This window comes from Pseudophryne corroboree, chromosome 9 (genome assembly GCF_028390025.1).
Source record: "Pseudophryne corroboree isolate aPseCor3 chromosome 9, aPseCor3.hap2, whole genome shotgun sequence".
Lineage (NCBI taxonomy): Eukaryota > Metazoa > Chordata > Amphibia > Anura > Myobatrachidae > Pseudophryne > Pseudophryne corroboree.
Window position 1 is genome coordinate 472609280 of NC_086452.1, and position 19945 is coordinate 472629224.

Below are 19945 nucleotides of genomic sequence, written 5' to 3' on the forward strand. Positions count from 1 at the left end.
CAACAAAGCCAGAGTCACGGCAGCCGGGACAAGAGTCCCGGGCCGCCGGGCTTAGGTACAGGGGGGTGCGCCGCTGCGTGCGGCGAGGCCACCAAAGTAGTGCCACCCTGGGGGGACAGGGAGAGCCAGCTCCCTGGAACCCCAGAGGCAGGAAGGCAGGCTGAAGGATGGGGGAAGCCAGCCCCATGCCTCCAGCACTGAGAGGGAGAGCCCTAGCAGCCAGGCTGCAGGGCTAGGGAAGGCACTGCAGTGCCTGAATATGTAGAGTCTGTGCAGGGCACAGGCTCAGTGTATATTTAAAGAGAAATGTACAGTGTGATTTAAAAATGTAATGTATTTAAAGATAAAATGCACTTACTTGATTGTGTGTCCCAGGAGGGGGGAATCCATAGCTGTGCAGGCTGATGGATTCTCCCAGACCTTTTCCCTAAAAACGGAATGCTTTCCCATCCAGCCTCACAGTTCCAATGGGGACAGGGAGAAAGAGAAGCAGCTTAGCTATAGAACAAGCTGAGGGGTTTCTTGGAGCTCCATGGAGATCAGCCGTAGTGAACCAGAGACCTGGACCGGGGAGTCAGGCTGCCCAGCTCTGGAGCCCAAATCCAGGCTGCAGGCAGTGAGAGGGGTCCCGGGCAGGTTTCTGGAAGTCAGTTTAGGAGGGAAAACTTCCCCCCAGCCAGACTGAACGGCACCGTGGGAGTAGCCTGCTCTCCCAGATGGGAGAGACAAAGGAGACCGGCCACTCCCCACTGTCCATTGGGGACAATGTTAGGTGTGCATGAGTCCAGAGCATGCACAGCTCATGGGTAAACATTGATTGGTTGTACACCACAGGGCGGGCTTACCCCCTGTGGTAGAGGGTCTTGGAGAGGGATAAAAGGAGGGCAGTTGGCCCATAGGATTGTGTATTGTAACATCTTCTTCTGCTGAAACATCTTAATTGTATGCTGTTGCCCCTAGCAATAGGGAGGAGCCTTTTTAAAGGTTTTTGAGCAATAAACACCTTTGCCTCAAGAAGACTGCTTCATCTTGTGACCAACAGGGTTAGGCCAAACCTAGCCCCGTTCTCCGGCTGTCCAGGGAAGCACCTGACGTCTCCAAGCTCCGCCTTCCGCCAGCTACCGGTAGAGGCCTAGCAAGTGGCTAGTGGGGATTCGTCGACACCACACAGGTGTGGTAAAGCAGTGCGTCGGCACATACAGAGCAGAACCGTGGTTCCAGACGCCACGGCAGGTTAGGAGTTTGGTGGTGGCAGCGAGAACCCGCCCACAGCGCAGTGGGTGGAGTCAGTAACAGGCGGTTACTGACGGTAAGCGGGAATCCCCTATGTGGTCAGGCCTCGTGCGGCTTGACCTTCCATTCTGTGCGCAGTCGACGGGACGCGGCAAGCGGTGAGTGCTTCCGTACAGTACCGTCCTGTCACAGAAATTGGTGGCAGCGGTGGGATATTCCCAGGCGGCTTTTCATCACCTGATTGGAGAAGCCGAGTTACTCAGGAGAGGAGTAACTGCAGCGCAGGAGGACGCACAAGATGGCGGAATTCAGCGGAATGTCCAAGGATGATCTGGAGATCGTATGCCAGGAGAAGGGTGTGGATATCCCTTTCAACGCGTCCAGGAGCGTCATGCAGGCGGCGCTCAGGAGCTGGGAGGAGTCTCATCGGGCGGAGGTGGAAAGCACTGACGGCGTCAGCATCGCAGAGGACGGCCCAACAGTGGACCTTCGTAAGGAACCGGTGAGAACCACAAGTCCCGCTCTCTCTCACAGCAGCAATGTTTCCCAGCAATCCCTAGCAGGGCCAGGATCCCAACGTCCCAGGGGGGGCGGCCCGGATACCCTAGCAGATCGGCTAGCGGAATTGGGGGAAAGGGCAACAGAGCAAGAACGCTTGATCATCATCCAGATGTGGCGTGATGAGCGGGCACCACAGGCCGTGGTACCCCGGGAGCCGTTGTCAGCTGTTGTTCACAGATCAGGACGTATTCAGTTTGCCAAGTTTGCAGACAGTGATGGGGACATTGATGGACATTTGCAAGTTTTTGAAAGGACTTGTAAACTACACGATCTACCCAAGTCAGAGTGGGTGAGACACCTTGTACCCACTTTGCATGGAGAGGCCTTGGAGGCCTATCGAGGAGTGGCGACGGAGGACTGTGGGAACTACGACGAAGTCGAGAAGGCCCTCCTCCAGCGATTCTTCATCACTCCCGAGTCTTACAGGAAGAAATTCAGAGACTTGCCTAAGAATCCTAGCAGCACCCATGAGCAGTTCGCCACCCAGCTGCGGCAGTACGTGGTGAAGTGGGTGAAGGATTCGGAAGCCACTACATGGGACGCACTGATCGACCTGATCTGCAGGGAGCAGTTCTACCGCAGGTGCGCCCAAGAAGTGAAGGAGTGGGTGCTAGATCGGGAGCCACCCAGCTTAAAAATGGCTGCCCAGTTAGCCGACAAGTATGTGGCAATTCGGCCACGGGGGCAGAAGCGCCCCGCCAGCAGCCAGCTCCAACAGACTGTACCACCAAGGGGACCACCCTATTCAGCTCATCACCCCCAAAGACAAGTATCGTCCAACCCGGGTGCTCTTAGCCAGCAACCGCACCGCAGCGTCCCTGCAACTGATCAGAGATCATCGGTGCCACGACTGGAGAAGAAGTGCTACGGCTGTGGGAAAATCGGACATCTGAGGATGAACTGTCCTGCATCCCAAGCACCCCAGACTCGTGCCCCAAATCCGAGTGCTGGAGCCCGGATCGCTTGTTTGACGAGAGGAGATGAGCCTACAGAGACTGTTCCCCCTCCAGTCAGTCCGATGGAGTGTGGCGAGAGACAGGTGCACTCTGCGGAGAGAGTCACCTGCATGGCCAAACAGCCCCTACACAACATGTGGAGGCACCTGCAGCCGGTCCACGTGGGACCCCTGCAGGGGGAAGGCCTAAGAGACTCTGGGGCCTCAATCACTGTGGTGAGCCCCCACCTTATAGATCCTGCTGCAGTATTGCAGGGTCGCACTGCCACGATCACCCTGGCAGAAGGAACAGAAAAAGCGGTTCCCATGGCAAGAGTCTACCTGGACTGGGGAGCTGGACCCGAGTTGCGAGAAGTTGCCGTCATGGATGGTCTCCCAACTGATGTGGTCCTAGGAAATGATCTGGGTGGTGGGATCGTCACTATGTTTGTTGGCGCCATTCCCCGGAGTCAAGTTCCAAAACCACCATTGACATCAGCTACTCCAGCACCGCCCAGCCCAGAGGAAAAGACTACAGCTGCTAGACAACTGCCAGCACAGCCAACCACAGCATCAACCAGCCCAGAGGAAAAGATTACAGCGGCTAGATCAGCACATCGACCCCGCATGCCTTTTGCCTCTGGTATGCCCACGTCCCCTAGCAACGCAGAGGATGTCGGTTCCAGCTCGTTTGATCCTGTGGGGGTGCCCAATGATGTTCCTGACCCAAGTGGTTTGCCAACTCCGGCGGTGAGTATGAGAAACCACGTTGACTTTTCCATGACTGACCCCTACCAGACTGACCCTAGTAGTCCCCACCTAGATCCCCCTGTAGAGTGTCCCAATTTAGGAGAGATTGAGGGCCACAGGCAGGAGTTTAGGGAGGCTCGACTCTCTGACCCATCCCCGAAAGGCATGAGGCGCCACTCTGGCAGCGGCCTTGACAGGGTTGGGGCAGGAAGTTTGACCTGGCGGGAAGGGTTAAGGTACAGGGTAGCCAGGAAAGTGGGAGGGGATAGACCAGATAGGGAATGTGTCCAACTGGTCCCCTCAGGGAACGTTCCTGCGCAACCAGTGTCGGTTGCCAGCGAAACCCCTTTGGACAGTAACCCGGAGACAGACCGTACCCTGAAGTGCCTGATACAGAGCTTACCCTGGTCTGGAATGTCGGATGACGCCCAGACCACATGTAAGGCTGGTGCCATGCGTTGGCAGCCGGGGCACTCCAGCGTTTGTGTTGTCTCTGGGCCTCTGCCCATAGGAGAACCCTTGCAGCAAGTTGCTGTGGACATAGCAGGTCCCCTGCCTGTGCGCAGTAGATCGGGGAAGACACGCAGCCTCCCTGTAGTGGATTCCACACAGGATCCAGAGGCTGGTGGTCTGGCCGCCATCACTGAGGCACAGGTAACGGACGAGGAGGAAGAAGTAGGCCTAGGTGACAGGGTAGGTTTCCCGAGTCATAGGTCGACAGAAGAGGATTGGAGGGCAGGTCTGACAGTTAGGGCAGACAGTTGCCAGATAGGTATGACGGAGGTGCAGTGCCTGGGGCACCATGTGGGAGGAGACAGGGGTAGGCCCAACCCAGAGGGGGTGGAGGCAACCAGAGGCTGTCCCCGACCCACATCACCCAGACCGGTACTGACCTTAGAACCTGTAAGGCCCTACGGACATGTTGTCATTGACTTTAGTCCTGTAGTGAACCCCTTGACAGAGATGGCTAGGAAGGGCATTCCCAAGTCAGTGGACTTTGCACCCGCTTGCCGGGTACCCGCTCCAGTGCTGATGGCGCACATTCTTGACCAGGACTGTGTGTTACGAACTATTGCGCCACTGCACGGACTGGGAGCAGTACCGAGCCAGAAAGAGCCATATGGGCAGGAGCACCCTGTGGCCTGTTTGAGCCGTATACTGCTATGGTGGGAGGTGGGGTATGCCACAGTTGGGACACCGTGGGTGGCACTTGTTTGTAACCGGCCCCCCCACCGTGGTGACTTACCACCTACCTGTTAGGTGGCTGCAACCTACCTTGGGGGAATTGGACAGACTTTTGTGGTGGAGCCTTGAACTTGGACTTCAGGTGGACTATTTGAACATTGTGCACCCACGAAGAGAGGCCCACTGCACTATGGATGAACTGTCTAGGCCAGAGCCTACACCCCCCAGGTAGCGTCCCCTTCACCCCAACGGACTGCGGGACCAGGACCCAAATCGTTGGGACATGGGTCCCTGGTTGACCCGCTTGAATGGGGGGGGAGGAGTGTGGCCGGAGAGCCCCAGCCACGAGGAGAATGGCCGCCGGCGGCACTGAAGGGGTTAACCCCTAGTGCCCGGCGCCATTCTACAGGACAATGGGCGCTTGGCGCCATATTTAAAAAGTACTGGGCGCTAGGCGCCGTGTTTCTAAAATATGTATAAAAAATGTTTTACAGGCTGTATTTAAACTGTGCCGTGGTCCCGGACCCCTCCGGAGACCACGGCAGTGAGGACAGCTCCCCGGCGCGCTCAGCAGAGTGTGCGCGCCGGGGGAGAGGAGGCAGCCGCTGACCGCCGGAGTCCGGGAGCTCCGCTCCCGGCAGCGGTCAGTGTAGCCCCGGGCGCACTGGAGTGTGCGCGCCGGGGAGAAGGGTGAGCGCTGCGGCTGGGAGCTCGGCTCCCGCTGCAGTGCTCTATGTGAGAGCCGCCGCTGGGGGCCGGGAGCTCTGCTCCCGGCGCCTCAGCCCAGCACGGGTGGCCAGCCGCAGCAGCCGGGACGGACGTCCCGGGCTGCTAGTCGGCGAGGGGGGTGCGCTGCAGCCCGGCTCCCCGCCGGACGCTGCAGCGAGGCTAACAGACAGGCGCCGCTCATGGGGGACCGGGCTAGCCGGCTCCCTAGCGGCGTGGGCACATTAGGCGGCCAAGCAAGATGATGAGCGCTGGGGTCCGGGAGCTACGCTCCCGGCGCCCCAGCACCACAACAAAGCCAGAGTCACGGCAGCCGGGACAAGAGTCCCGGGCCGCCGGGCTTAGGTACAGGGGGGTGCGCCGCTGCGTGCGGCGAGGCCACCAAAGTAGTGCCACCCTGGGGGGACAGGGAGAGCCAGCTCCCTGGAACCCCAGAGGCAGGAAGGCAGGCTGAAGGATGGGGGAAGCCAGCCCCATGCCTCCAGCACTGAGAGGGAGAGCCCTAGCAGCCAGGCTGCAGGGCTAGGGAAGGCACTGCAGTGCCTGAATATGTAGAGTCTGTGCAGGGCACAGGCTCAGTGTATATTTAAAGAGAAATGTACAGTGTGATTTAAAAATGTAATGTATTTAAAGATAAAATGCACTTACTTGATTGTGTGTCCCAGGAGGGGGGAATCCATAGCTGTGCAGGCTGATGGATTCTCCCAGACCTTTTCCCTAAAAACGGAATGCTTTCCCATCCAGCCTCACAGTTCCAATGGGGACAGGGAGAAAGAGAAGCAGCTTAGCTATAGAACAAGCTGAGGGGTTTCTTGGAGCTCCATGGAGATCAGCCGTAGTGAACCAGAGACCTGGACCGGGGAGTCAGGCTGCCCAGCTCTGGAGCCCAAATCCAGGCTGCAGGCAGTGAGAGGGGTCCCGGGCAGGTTTCTGGAAGTCAGTTTAGGAGGGAAAACTTCCCCCCAGCCAGACTGAACGGCACCGTGGGAGTAGCCTGCTCTCCCAGATGGGAGAGACAAAGGAGACCGGCCACTCCCCACTGTCCATTGGGGACAATGTTAGGTGTGCATGAGTCCAGAGCATGCACAGCTCATGGGTAAACATTGATTGGTTGTACACCACAGGGCGGGCTTACCCCCTGTGGTAGAGGGTCTTGGAGAGGGATAAAAGGAGGGCAGTTGGCCCATAGGATTGTGTATTGTAACATCTTCTTCTGCTGAAACATCTTAATTGTATGCTGTTGCCCCTAGCAATAGGGAGGAGCCTTTTTAAAGGTTTTTGAGCAATAAACACCTTTGCCTCAAGAAGACTGCTTCATCTTGTGACCAACAGGGTTAGGCCAAACCTAGCCCCGTTCTCCGGCTGTCCAGGGAAGCACCTGACGTCTCCAAGCTCCGCCTTCCGCCAGCTACCGGTAGAGGCCTAGCAAGTGGCTAGTGGGGATTCGTCGACACCACACAGGTGTGGTAAAGCAGTGCGTCGGCACATACAGAGCAGAACCGTGGTTCCAGACGCCACGGCAGGTTAGGAGTTTGGTGGTGGCAGCGAGAACCCGCCCACAGCGCAGTGGGTGGAGTCAGTAACAGGCGGTTACTGACGGTAAGCGGGAATCCCCTATGTGGTCAGGCCTCGTGCGGCTTGACCTTCCATTCTGTGCGCAGTCGACGGGACGCGGCAAGCGGTGAGTGCTTCCGTACAGTACCGTCCTGTCACAGTGTATGATTACAGTGTAATTGGTATGTGTGTTACAGTGTTACTGAGCTGTGTGATATTACAGTGTTATTGGTGTGTGTGCTATTTCAGTGTTTCTGCTGTGTGTGTTACAGTGTTATTTGTGTGTGTGTGTGTGTGTGTGTGTGTGTGTGTGTGTGTTAGTGTTACTGAGCTGTGTGTTATTGCAGTGTTACAGTGTTTTTGGTGTGTTTGTTACAGTGTTACAAAGCTGTGTGATATTACGGTGTTATTGGTGTGTGTGTGTGTGTGTGTGTGTGTGTGTGTGTGTGTGTGTGATTACAGTGTTACTGCTGTGTGTGTATGTGTGTTACAGTGTTATTGGTGTGTGTGTGTGTGTGTGTGTGTGTGTGTGTGTGTGTGTGTGTGTGTGTGTGTGATTACAGTGTTATTGGTGTGTGTGTGTGTGTGTGTGTGTGTGTTACACAGTGTTATTTGGTGTGTGTGTGTTATTGCAGTGTTACTGTTGTGTGTGTTATTAGTGTTACAGCTGTGTGTGTTATTATTACAGTGTTACTGGTGTGTGTGTGTGTGTGTGTGTGTGTGTGTGTGTGTGTGTTACACAGTGTTATTTGGTGTGTGTGTTATTGCAGTGTTACTGTTGTGTGTGTTATTAGTGTTACTGCTGTGTATGTTATTATTACAGTGTTACTGGTGTGTGTGTGTGTGTGTGTGTGTGTGTGTGTGTGTGTGTGTGTTACACAGTGTTATTTGGTGTGTGTGTGTTATTGCAGTGTTACTGTTGTGTGTGTTATTAGTGTTACAGCTGTGTGTGTTATTATTACAGTGTTACTGGTGTGTGTGTGTGTGTGTGTTACACAGTGTTATTTGGTGTGTGTGTGTTATTGCAGTGTTACTGTTGTGTGTGTTATTAGTGTTACTGCTGTGTATGTTATTATTACAGTGTTACTGGTGTGTGTGTGTGTGTGTGTGTGTGTGTGTGTGTGTGTGTTACACAGTGTTATTTGGTGTGTGTGTGTGTGTGTGTGTTATTGCAGTGTTACTGTTGTGCGTGTTATTAGTGTTACTGCTGTGTGTGTTATTATTAGTGTTACTGGTGTGTGTGTGTGTGTGTGTGTGTGTGTGTGTGTGTGTGTGTTACACAGTTATTTGGTGTGTTTGTGTGTTATTGCAGTTTTACTGCTGTGTGTGTTATTATTACAGTGTTACTGGTGTGTGTGTGTGTGTGTGTGTGTGTGTGTGTGTGTGTGTGTGTGTGTGTGTGTGTGTTACAGTGTTATTTGGTGTGTGTGTGTGTGTGTGTGTGTGTGTGTGTGTGTGTTACAGTGTTATTTGTGTGTGTGTGTGTGTGTGTGTGTGTGTGTGTGTGTGTGTGTGTGTGTGTGTGTTATACAGTGTTACTTACTGTGCGTGTTACTGCTGTGTGTGTTATTGCAGTGTTACTGTGCTGTGTGTGTTACTGCTGTGTGTGTTATTATTACAGTGTTACTGGTGTGTGTGTGTGTGTGTGTGTGTGTGTGTGTGTGTGTGTGTGTGTGTGTGTGTGTGTGTGTGTTACAGTGTTATTTGGTGTGTGTGTGTGTTATGACAGTGTTACTGTGTGTGTTACTGCTGTGTGTATTATTACAGTGTAATGATCAGTGTTATATAATTAGTAATCAGTGATTGCAGCCTCCTGTAATAACCGGTTACTGGAATAACTCTATGGACACGCCCCCTACTGCCGTCACTAGCGGGCTAATAAGGCTGCAGCCCCTCCTACTTCCCGCCCAACCCTGCCCAGTCCCCGCCCCATACCCTCACAGTCCCCTCCCTCGGTCCGCCCATCCCCGCCCAGTCCCCTCCCCCCTCTCCGCACAGTCTCCTCCCCGTCCCCGCACAGTCCCCGCCCCCCGGTGGCACTTGAGCCGGTGACTGTAGCAGGACGCGCAGCAACAACCTCAGTCTCCGGGACTCCAGCACCGAGCTGCGGCCATGAGTCTGGCGGCTGCCGCACAGTCCTGAGTGGGCAGCATGGAGGAGAATGCCAATGTGCCGGGGACGGGCACCGACAGCCTCCCGGCCCTGACACAGCCCATCAAGCGCCATGCCATTACCGATGACTACAAGGTGTCCAAGCAGGTGCTGGGCCTGGGCATCAACGGCAAAGTGCTGGAGTGTTACCGCAGGGACAGCGGGCAGAAGTGTGCGCTGAAGGTAGGTGCTGGCCCGGGGGCTCAGGGTGTGTGCCAGGGCAGGGACACAGCATAGCCATGGCACAGCTTGGGTATAAGGACATGGCAGCGCCAGGGTGATATGGTGGGTACATGTAGTGCCAGGGTTGTATGATGGGTACATGGCAGTGCCAGGGTTATATGATGGATACATGGCAGCGCCAGGGTTATATGATGGGTACATGGCAGTGCCAGGGTTATATGATGGATACATGGCAGCGCCAGGGTTATATGATGGGTACATGGCAGCGCCAGGGTTATATGATGGGTACATGGCAGCGCCAGGGTTATGATGGGTACATGGCAGCGCCAGGGTTATATGATGGGTAGTTGGGTACATGTCAGCACCAGGGTTATATGATGGGATTATGTTGTAGTGCCATTCTTATATGATGGTTACATGTCAGCGCCAGGCTTATATGATGGTTACATGTAGTGCCAGGCTTATATGATGGGTACATGGCAGTGCCAGGGTTATGCGGAGAGTACAGGGCAAGCATGGCAGCGCCAGGCATATATGATGGCTAGATGTAGTGCCAGGCTTATATGGTGGGTACATGGTAGTGCCAGGGTTATATGATGGGTACACTTAGTGCCAGGCTTATATGGTGGGTACATGTACTGCCAGGCTTATATGATGGGTATATGGCAGCACCAGGCTTATATGATGGGTATATGGCAGCACCAGGCTTATATGATGTGTTAATGTAGTGCCAGGGTTATATGATGGGTAGTTGGGTACATGTCAGCACCAGGGTTGTATGATGGGATCATGTAGTGCCAGGGTTATATGATGGGTACATGGCAGTGCCAGCATTATATGATGGGTACATGGCAGTGCCAGCATTATATGATGGGTACATGTAGTGCCATTGTTATATGATGGGTACATGGCAGTGCCAGTCTTATATGATGGGTACATGTCAGCGCCAGGCTTACATGATGGGTACATGTAGTGCCATTGTTATATGATGGGTACATGGCAGTGCCAGCATTATATGATGGGTACATGACAGTGCTAGCATTATATGATGGGTACATGGCAGCGCCAGAGTTATATGGTAGGTTCATGGTAGTGCCAGGGTTTATATGGTAGGTGCATGCTTGTGCCAGGGTTATATGGTGGATACATGGTAGTGCCAGGGCTATATGGTGGGTACATGGCATTCTTGGCAGTGCCAGGCTTATATGATGGTTACATGGTAGTGCCAGGGTTATATGGTAGGTTCATGATAGTGCTGGGGTTATATGGTGGGTACATGGCAGTGCCAGGGTTGTATGGTAGGTTCATGGAAGCGCCAGGCTTTTAAGATTGGTACATGGCAGCACCAAAGTTTTTTTGGTGGGTACATGGTAGTACCAGAGCTATAAGGTGGCAGTGCGAGGTTATATGATAGGTTCATGGAAGCGCCAGGGTTATATGGAAGGTTCATGGTATTGCCGGGGTTATAATGTGGGTACATGACAGTGCCAGGGTTATATTGTGGGTACAGGGCATTGCCAGGGGGTACGGATGGAGCATACACTATAAATACCAGGATGGGGGATACAGAGAAGGGGGCATTATCTGAGTGGGGTAAAGTCGCCGCGATAAGAATTGGGTACAGAATGCGCCATACAGGGGCCATCGCGGCTGGGTGATGTCACACAATGGACGTGTCACTAAATCAATGTGTCTGGAATTTCCCATAAATCTAAACACAGACATTTTATGGTCTGAGGCTGAGCTGTCACCGCCATTCTTCTGAGTCACACACACATATATATATATATATATATTGTAGAGCAATAGAGAATAGCGCCTAGGTACACCCGATAGGACACTTATATGAAAATAAAGTTATCGGAATTATTAAGTATCCTATTTTAATATAATATAACACACCTCATATGTGAATGAGTGGCAGCTCTCACACAGTATAGGGATAGAGGTCATAAAATGAAGTAAATAAGAGCGCCTAGTAGTGTTGGTGTGGAAATTTATATAAAAGATAACTTAGCTTAATAAAACTTTCAGCCTGATGATTCTCAGAGGTAAAACATGTAAAAGAGAGATAAAAAATAACATAGTGTGTACTGTTTTCAAACGTTTTTCAAAGATGCAAGCATTAGGAACTTTGCTGGTTCCAATAATTTTTAAATAAAAACAGTAACAATTTATTAAACAGTAGTCCTGTCACAACCACAGGTGGTAGATAAAAATAATTAAAAGAATATATCTCGTCTGGTCATAAATATAGGTAGCACACGTACAGACTCAGATAGTATAAACAGCTTATCTGTCCGCATATGGAAAAATCATAGATAAAGAGAAGTATTCAGGCAGATTCTCTATCTGTAATAGCAGGTATCAAACGTACAGGATTAGAATAAAAAAACAGCTTATCTGTCCGCAGATGGGAAGTCCAAGGGATAAGTATCAAGTTCCTGTCCCAACGCGTTTCGTCCTTTACATGAGGACTTCATCAAGGGGATAACTCATATGGTTAAAAAGGAGACAGATGTCAACCCTACCCCCGAATCCAAATCGGGCCTCTGCTGCAGGATGCTCAGCTCCGCTGCCGGCTAGGAGGATGCGGGGTGTATGTGATGCTGCTCTGTCCGCCGGAGCGCCGCTCACACACACTCTCACTCAGCAGAGAGGCTGCTGCTGCTGAGTGAGAGTGTGTGTGAGCGGCGCTCCGGCGGACAGAGCAGCATCACATACACCCCGCATCCTCCTAGCCGGCAGCGGAGCTGAGCATCCTGCAGCAGAGGCCCGATTTGGATTCGGGGGTAGGGTTGACATCTGTCTCCTTTTTAACCATATGAGTTATCCCCTTGATGAAGTCCTCATGTAAAGGACGAAACGCGTTGGGACAGGAACTTGATACTTATCCCTTGGACTTCCCATCTGCGGACAGATAAGCTGTTTTTTTATTCTAATCCTGTACGTTTGATACCTGCTATTACAGATAGAGAATCTGCCTGAATACTTCTCTTTATCTATGATTTTTCCATATGCGGACAGATAAGCTGTTTATACTATCTGAGTCTGTACGTGTGCTACCTATATTTATGACCAGACGAGATATATTCTTTTAATTATTTTTATCTACCACCTGTGGTTGTGACAGGACTACTGTTTAATAAATTGTTACTGTTTTTATTTAAAAATTATTGGAACCAGCAAAGTTCCTAATGCTTGCATCTTTGAAAAACGTTTGAAAACAGTACACACTATGTTATTTTTTATCTCTCTTTTACATGTTTTACCTCTGAGAATCATCAGGCTGAAAGTTTTATTAAGCTAAGTTATCTTTTATATAAATTTCCACACCAACACTACTAGGCGCTCTTATTTACTTCATTTTCTGATGTGTGTATATATATATATATATATATATATATATATATATATATATATATATATATATATATATATATATATATATATATATATACACAGAATATATACTGTATGTACACAGGCAGGACGGGGGGTGGTTACCACATACAGTAGATGGATCTGTAGCGTGTGATGCGCAGTCTCAGAGCTGGAGGCGATGGCGGTCGCAGTGGAGTGTTTGTTACTGCTCGTGTCGGAGCCATATTGCGCATATGCCGCGATGGTCGCTGTTAGGATTTATTCACAAAGTAGGTGACAGTCAGGGAGCTTTTGTGGGAGGTACTGGGGGCGTGGCCACTGAAACGCAGGCGTGTCACAACTTTTATTATTGGCTACGTGATTTGCATATTGTCGCACAGCTGCCGCGTACTGAATCACAGCTGCAATGGCCTCTGTGTCTCGGAATCCGGCCCAGCGTTACCTGGAGACACTGCTGTGTATGTCCTGCAGGAAGCAGTGTAACATGTGACCGTCCCTCGTAGACAAGCAGGGCCCTCTTACTTCTCCGTCTGTTATACTCAGTCTTGTTTTATTACTGGGGGAAAAAATATTTACTGATGAAATAAATGATTCTTTTCAGCCTTGTAATCGGCATATTTACTAAAAAGTGGTGATGTGCAGGGTTTACTATCACCGTCCTATCACCATTATTTACTAATAATCCATGGTGATACTCGCCGGGAGCGGTAAGAGTGAGAGCAGGTAACGTGCCTGACCGTCTAGCCGGGTTATGAATACGTGGCCTGTCCAGCCGGATTATGAATATGTCACCTCTCCACCTGGATTATGAATACGTGGACCGTTCACCTGGATTATGAATATGTGGTCCCACCACCTGGATTATGAATATGTGGTCCATCCACCTGAACGTGGGCTGTTCAGACGGATTATGAATACGTGTTCCGTCCAGACGGATTATGAATACGTGTTCCGTCTACCTGAACGTGGCCTGTTCAGACTGATTATGTATATCTGGCCGTCCAGCCAGATTATGAATACGTGGCCCGTTCAGACGGATTCTGAATGTGTGGCCCGTCCACCCGGTTTAAATATGTGGCACGTCCAGCCGGATTATGAATACGTGGCCCGTCCACCTGAACGTGGCCTGTTCAGACTGATTATGCATATGTGGCCCGTCCAGCCAGATTATAAATACGTGGCCCGTTCAGACGGATTCTGAATGCATGGTCCGTCCACCCGGTTTATAAATACGTGGCACGTCCAGCCGGATTATGAATACGTGGCCCGTCCAGCCAAATTACACATGCACACTTGTAAAAAAAAATTTTTTTTATATATAAAAACATTTGAATATTTATTCCCAGATGATAAAAAGAGAAAACCACGGATTAGTGTAAGTGGAATATCTTCTGCTGTCGCCGTCCTGAGTCAGCAGAAGGATACCGCCATGATCCTTGTTATACAGGCTGTGTATGGAGAGGCCATCGCTGGAGGAAGCTGGTGACTCGTACTGTTGCAGCGATCCGCCTCTCCTCGCTACACAACACTCTGCAGGCGCGCGGCGTCCCGTTACTATGAATTACAGGATAATATAACGGCTTTCGTGTCTTATTTCCCTCTCACCCAGTAACAATGTCCGTACATCTCAGATGGAGTATCTGGGCTCGCACGCAGAGCGTACTTAGGGCCGAAGTCATGGGCGATGTTCATTAACGGCAGACTGCGCATGTTCTGCAGTCACAATACACATGCACCAAGGTGCCGCTGCAATCTGGCTCGCAATGAAGATTCCATGGAAAGTGATTGACAGGGAGTCACTGTTTGGAGGAGTTAATGGGGAGTTATCGGGGCGTGGCGACAAACACGTAGGCGCATCATTGCCAAGTTCGGGGTGTGTAAATGCAGTCGGCTACAATGGTGTACACAGAGAAACATGGCGCCTGCGTCACTATTGCCGCATCCACTCTGTGTGGCCTTTGGGTAACCCTAGCAGTTGATGTTCTCCTTTATTGCATTGAGGCTGCGAATGTGTACGCAATTGCGAATGGGTTTGCGATGCCTCTGGTGGACGTCTCTTTTAATTCACTTTTAACACTAGCAGCTCCACAGCCTAGAGAATAATATACACCACACACGTGGCTGTATCTTCCGCTGTGTATAATATACGCCACACACGTGGCTGCATCTCCCGCTGTGTATAATGTACACCACACACGTGGCTGCATCTCCCTCTGTGTATAATGTACACCACACACGTGGCTGCATCTCCCTCTGTGTATAATGTACACCACACACGTGGCTGCATCTTCCGCTGTGTATAATATACACCGCACACGTGGCTGCATCTCCCTCTGTGTATAATATACACCACACACGTGGCTGTATCTCCCGCTGTCTATAATATACACCACACACGTGGCTGCATCTCCCGCTGTGTATAATATACGCCACACACGTGGCCGTATCTCCCGCTGTGTATAATATACGCCACACACGTGGACGTATCTCCCGCTGTGTATAATATACACCACACACGTGACTGCATCAATTCAGACCTGATCGCTAGGGTGCGTTTTTTGCATCCCTGCGATCAGATAGTCGCCACCTACAGTGGGAGGGGGAATTCGCTGTGTGCTGGTGTGCGATCACATGTGCAGGAGAGTCTTTGCACAGCCCAGGATTTACTCTTCCAGTGCGATGATCGGCGCCGGAGCGGACGTCAGAAACCCTCCCTCCAAACGCCTGGTCCCTCCTGCGTTTCTCCGGACACTCCTCTAAAGCGGTCAGTTGCCACCCACAAACGGCCTCTTCATGTCAGTCACCTTGCGATCACTTTGTTCGCACCATCCCGTCGCTGCCCGGCGATCCCCGTGGCTGCGGACCGACGCGCCTGCGCATTGCGGTGCATACGCAAGCGCAGTTCAGACTCGATCGCCCGCTGTGCAGAAACGCTGAATTAGGCCCCCTGTCTCTGTGAGCAGATCTTCGGAATCTATAGAACAAATGTCTCAGAATAGAGACATCAGATGGGTGTGAGCTTGGAGCCTGAGTAGGAACACGGAGAGGGAAAATACCATCTGCTTCTGCAGTGACAGAGGCGGCGATAGATGGGGGAGGGGATGTAGTATGGCCCCGCCCCCTCCTGCTGAGTGACCAGCGCCATCCCCCAGTCAGTGCGCTACTGAGGCCGCGTATTGGGCGTGAGTGCGGCTTGTACCGATGGCGGTGCTGTACGGGTCTGCGCCGTCGGAAGCAGATCTTCTGCAGAATGTCAGTGAGTCACAGTCTGCTGCCGGTTATGGGCAGGGAAGGGGGTGGTGACGGGCGTTTTAGGGGGGAGTGACAAGGCCAGGATCTGCGTCGGGCGACAATTCGCTCGCGCGTTATACTTTCACCCCTCTGAAACCATCCAGGTACAAAATGTCACCATCTAGATCAGGCATTCCCAACCTCGGTCCTCAAGGCACACCAACAGGGCAGGTATTAGTGATATCCAGGCTTCAGCACAGGTGACTTAATTAGTAGCTCAGTTATTTTGTTTTAACCATCTGTGCTGAAGCCTGGATATCACTAAAACCTGCCCTGTTGGTGTGCCTTGAGGACAGAGGTTGGGAGGGGGAGTTCCTGATCTAGAGGGATCTACTGTAAGCGAGCCCCAGTATGTGATTACAGACAGCACCTGGTAACCAGGAGAACGGAACTTAAGACGGCCACTTTCATTACTCCTGTGAAACAACAAGTCCCAGCACTGCCTGCGCTCTAACTGTCCTCCCATGCCGGACAGCGCATCCAGTATACTCTGTACCACATGTCACAGGTGTAGCTCTCAGAGCGTGGTCTGCTGCTGGGAGTCAGCGTGGGTGGAGGGTGAGTATTTGTCATTGAGGGTGTGTTACACTCCTGCTCTGGAATGTGTCTCCATAAGGACAGGACGGAATCCCAGCATGCCTCACACCGCTCGTTAGGGCGCGGTTCTTATGAACAATCCGCAGTTATTGGGTGTAGGAGGATTTATGCAGAATAATAGATGCACAGCTCTGTGATAAGAGAGACATCCCTATATAAAATATACTGATATAATATAATACATCCATGAAACTCAGGACATCGCGAGACATCGGGTAATGGATTCCAAACATTCTGCTGCATCCCACATACCGGCTGCCTGTGTGTATGTCATATAACGCCCGCTGTGACTGGCTGCCTGTGTGTATGTCATATAACACCCGCTGTGACTGGCTGCCTGTGTGTATGTCATATAACGCCCGCTGTGACTGGCTGCCTGTGTGTATGTCATATAACGCCCGCTGTGACTGGCTGCCTGTGTGTATGTCATATAACGCCTGCTGTGACTGGCTGCCTGTGTGTATGTCATATAACGCCCGCTGTGACTGGCTGCCTGTGTGTATGTCATATAACGCCCGCTGTGACTGGCTGCCTGTGTGTATGTCATATAACGCCCGCTGTGACTGGCTGCCTGTGTGTATGTCATATAACGCCCGCTGTGACTGGCTGCCTGTGTGTATGTCATATAACGCCCGCTGTGACTGGCTGCCTGTGTGTATGTCATATAACGCCCGCTGTGACTGGCTGCCTGTGTGTATGTCATATAACGCCCGCTGTGACTGGCTGCCTGTGTGTATGTCATATAACGCCTGCTGTGACTGACTGCCTGTGTGTATGATATATAACGCCCGCTGTGACTGGCTGCCTGTGTGTATGTCATATAACGCCCGCTGTGACTGGCTGCCTGTGTGTATGTCATATAACGCCTGCTGTGACTGGCTGCCTGTGTGTATGTCATATAATGCCCGCTGTGACTGGCTGCCTGTGTGTATGTCATATAACGCCTGCTGTGACTGGCTGCCTGTGTGTATGTCATATAACGCCTGCTGTGACTGGCTGCCTGTGTGTATGTCATATAATGCCCGCTGGGACCGGCTGCCTGTGTGTATGATATATAACGCCCGCTGTGACTAGCTGCCTGTGTGTATGTCATATGCCCGCTGTGACTGGCTGCCTGTGTGTATGTCATATAACGCCTGCTGTGACTGGCTGCCTGTGTGTATGTCATATAACGCCCGCTGTGACTTGCTGCCTGTGTGTATGTCATATAACGCCCGCTGTGACTGGCTGCCTGTGTGTATGTCATATAACGCCCGCTGTGACTGGCTGCCTGTGTGTATGTCATATAACGCCTGCTGTGACTGGCTGCCTGTGTATGTCATATAATGCCCGCTGTGACTGGCTGCCTGTGTGTATGTCATATAACGCCCGCTGTGACTGGCTGCCTGTGTGTATGTCATATAACGCCTGCTGTGACTGGCTGCCTGTGTGTATGTCATATAACGCCTGCTGTGACTGGCTGCCTGTGTGTATGTCATATAACGCCTGCTGTGACTGGCTGCCTGTGTGTATGTCATATAACGCCCGCTGTGACTGGCTGCCTGTGTGTGTGTCATATAACGCCCGCTGTGATTGGCTGCCTGTGTGTATGTCATATAACGCCCGCTGTGACTGGCTGGCTGTGTGTATGTCATATAATGCCTGCTGTGACTGACTGCCTGTGTGTATGTCATATAACGCCCGCTATGACTGACTGCTTGTGTGTATGTCATATAATGCCCGCTGTGACCGGCTGCCTGTGTGTGTGTCATATAACGCCCGCTGTGACTGGCTGCCTGTGTGTGTGTCATATAACGCCCGCTGTGACTGGCTGCCTGTGTGTGTGTCATATAACGCCCGCTGTGACTGGCTGCCTGTGTGTGTGTCATATAACGCCTGGGAAATATATATTAGTGCAATATGATACTGTCCACACGCCAGAGATACTGTGCTGTTCAAAGTGCAGATCACATGACGCCTCTAATACACTGTGACAGGAATTTGTGGACGTGTGAACGGCTGAGATATTAATGAGCAGGAGACGTCAGAGGTGTAAATAATGGTTTGAGGCGCCGTGTAACTTCCGCCTGTCCGTATACCAAGTGCGGTGACATCGCTGAGGTCTGAGGCACTGTGTGGCACACCGGGTGCTAGTGACATCACTGAGGTGTGAGGCACTGTGTGACTGCTGCTGTATGTCAGTATACCAGGTGCTAGTGACATCACTGAGGTCTGAGGCACTGTGTGACTGCTGCTGCCTGCCAGTATACCAGGTGCTAGTGACATAATTGAGGTCTGAGGCACTGTGTGACTGCTGCTGCCTGCCAGTATACCAGGTGCTAGTGACATAATTGAGGTCTGAGGCACTGTGTGACTGCTGCTGTCTGTCAGTATACCAGGTGCTAGTGACATCACTGAGGTGTGAGGCACTGTGTGACTGCTGCTGCCTGCCAGTATACCAGGTGCTAGTGACATAATTGAGGTCTGAGGCACTGTGTGACTGCTGCTGCCTGCCAGTATACCAGGTGCTAGTGACATAATTGAGGTCTGAGGCACTGTGTGACTGCTGCTGTCTGTCAGTATACCAGGTGCTAGTGACATCACTGAGGTCTGAGGCACTGTGTGACTGCTGCTGTCTGTCAGTATACCAGGTGCTAGTGACATCACTGAGGTCTGAGGCACTGTGTGACTGCTGGTGTCTGTCAGTATACCAGGTGCCAGTGACATCACTGAGGTCTGAGGCACTGGGTGACTGCTGCTGCCTGCCAGTACACCAGGTGCTAGTGACATCATTGAGGTGTGAGGCACTGGGTGTATGCTACTGCCTGTCAGTATACCAGGTGCTAGTGACATCATTGAGGTGTGAGGCACTGGGTGTCTGCTGCTGCCTGTCAGTATACCAGATGCTAGTTACATCACTGAGGTGTGAGGCACTGTGTGACTGCAGTTTGTCCGTTCATCACGGACTAGTGACATCACTGGTTTATCTTCCTCAGTTATGTGCTAATGAATTGACAAGCTCAGTGCCTCATATCACAGCGATGACCCTAATTCCTAGTGATAGGCTGCTGTTAGGAAGTGCTTCATGCCTCAGTGATGAGCCTAGTAAATGGATAGTCTGTAGTCATGTAGTGCCTCATGCCTTACTGATGATCCTAGTGAGTTGATAAGCTACTGTCATAAAGTGCCTCATACCTCATCCTAGTGAATTGTCAGGCTGCAGTCAGGAAGTGCCTCACCTGCGCAGGTAATGGGTGCACTGTAATAACGTCCTGCGCTGTGTTGTAGTTGGAGAAGGGGGGTTGGGGATATCTGTTGCGGTAACCGGAGCCGCCGGCGGTCGCTGGAGCACATTCCCCTCTCATCCGCTGACTTATGATCTTTAAAAAGAAAGTGATTAGGAACTGCCCCACCCCC

General features: G+C 51.7%; 1 protein-coding gene across 1 annotated transcript in view; it reads left to right on the top strand.

Annotated features, from left to right (window-relative positions):
* Positions 1 to 8966: 8966 nt before the first annotated feature.
* MAPKAPK3 (MAPK activated protein kinase 3) overlaps positions 8967 to 19945 on the top strand; it is a 102146-nt gene continuing 91167 nt past the window's right edge. The window contains exon 1 of the mRNA XM_063941383.1: positions 8967 to 9277. Within this exon, the coding sequence (XP_063797453.1) occupies positions 9095 to 9277 (183 nt within the window). The 5' untranslated portion in view covers positions 8967 to 9094. The remainder of the gene's footprint in view (positions 9278 to 19945) is intronic.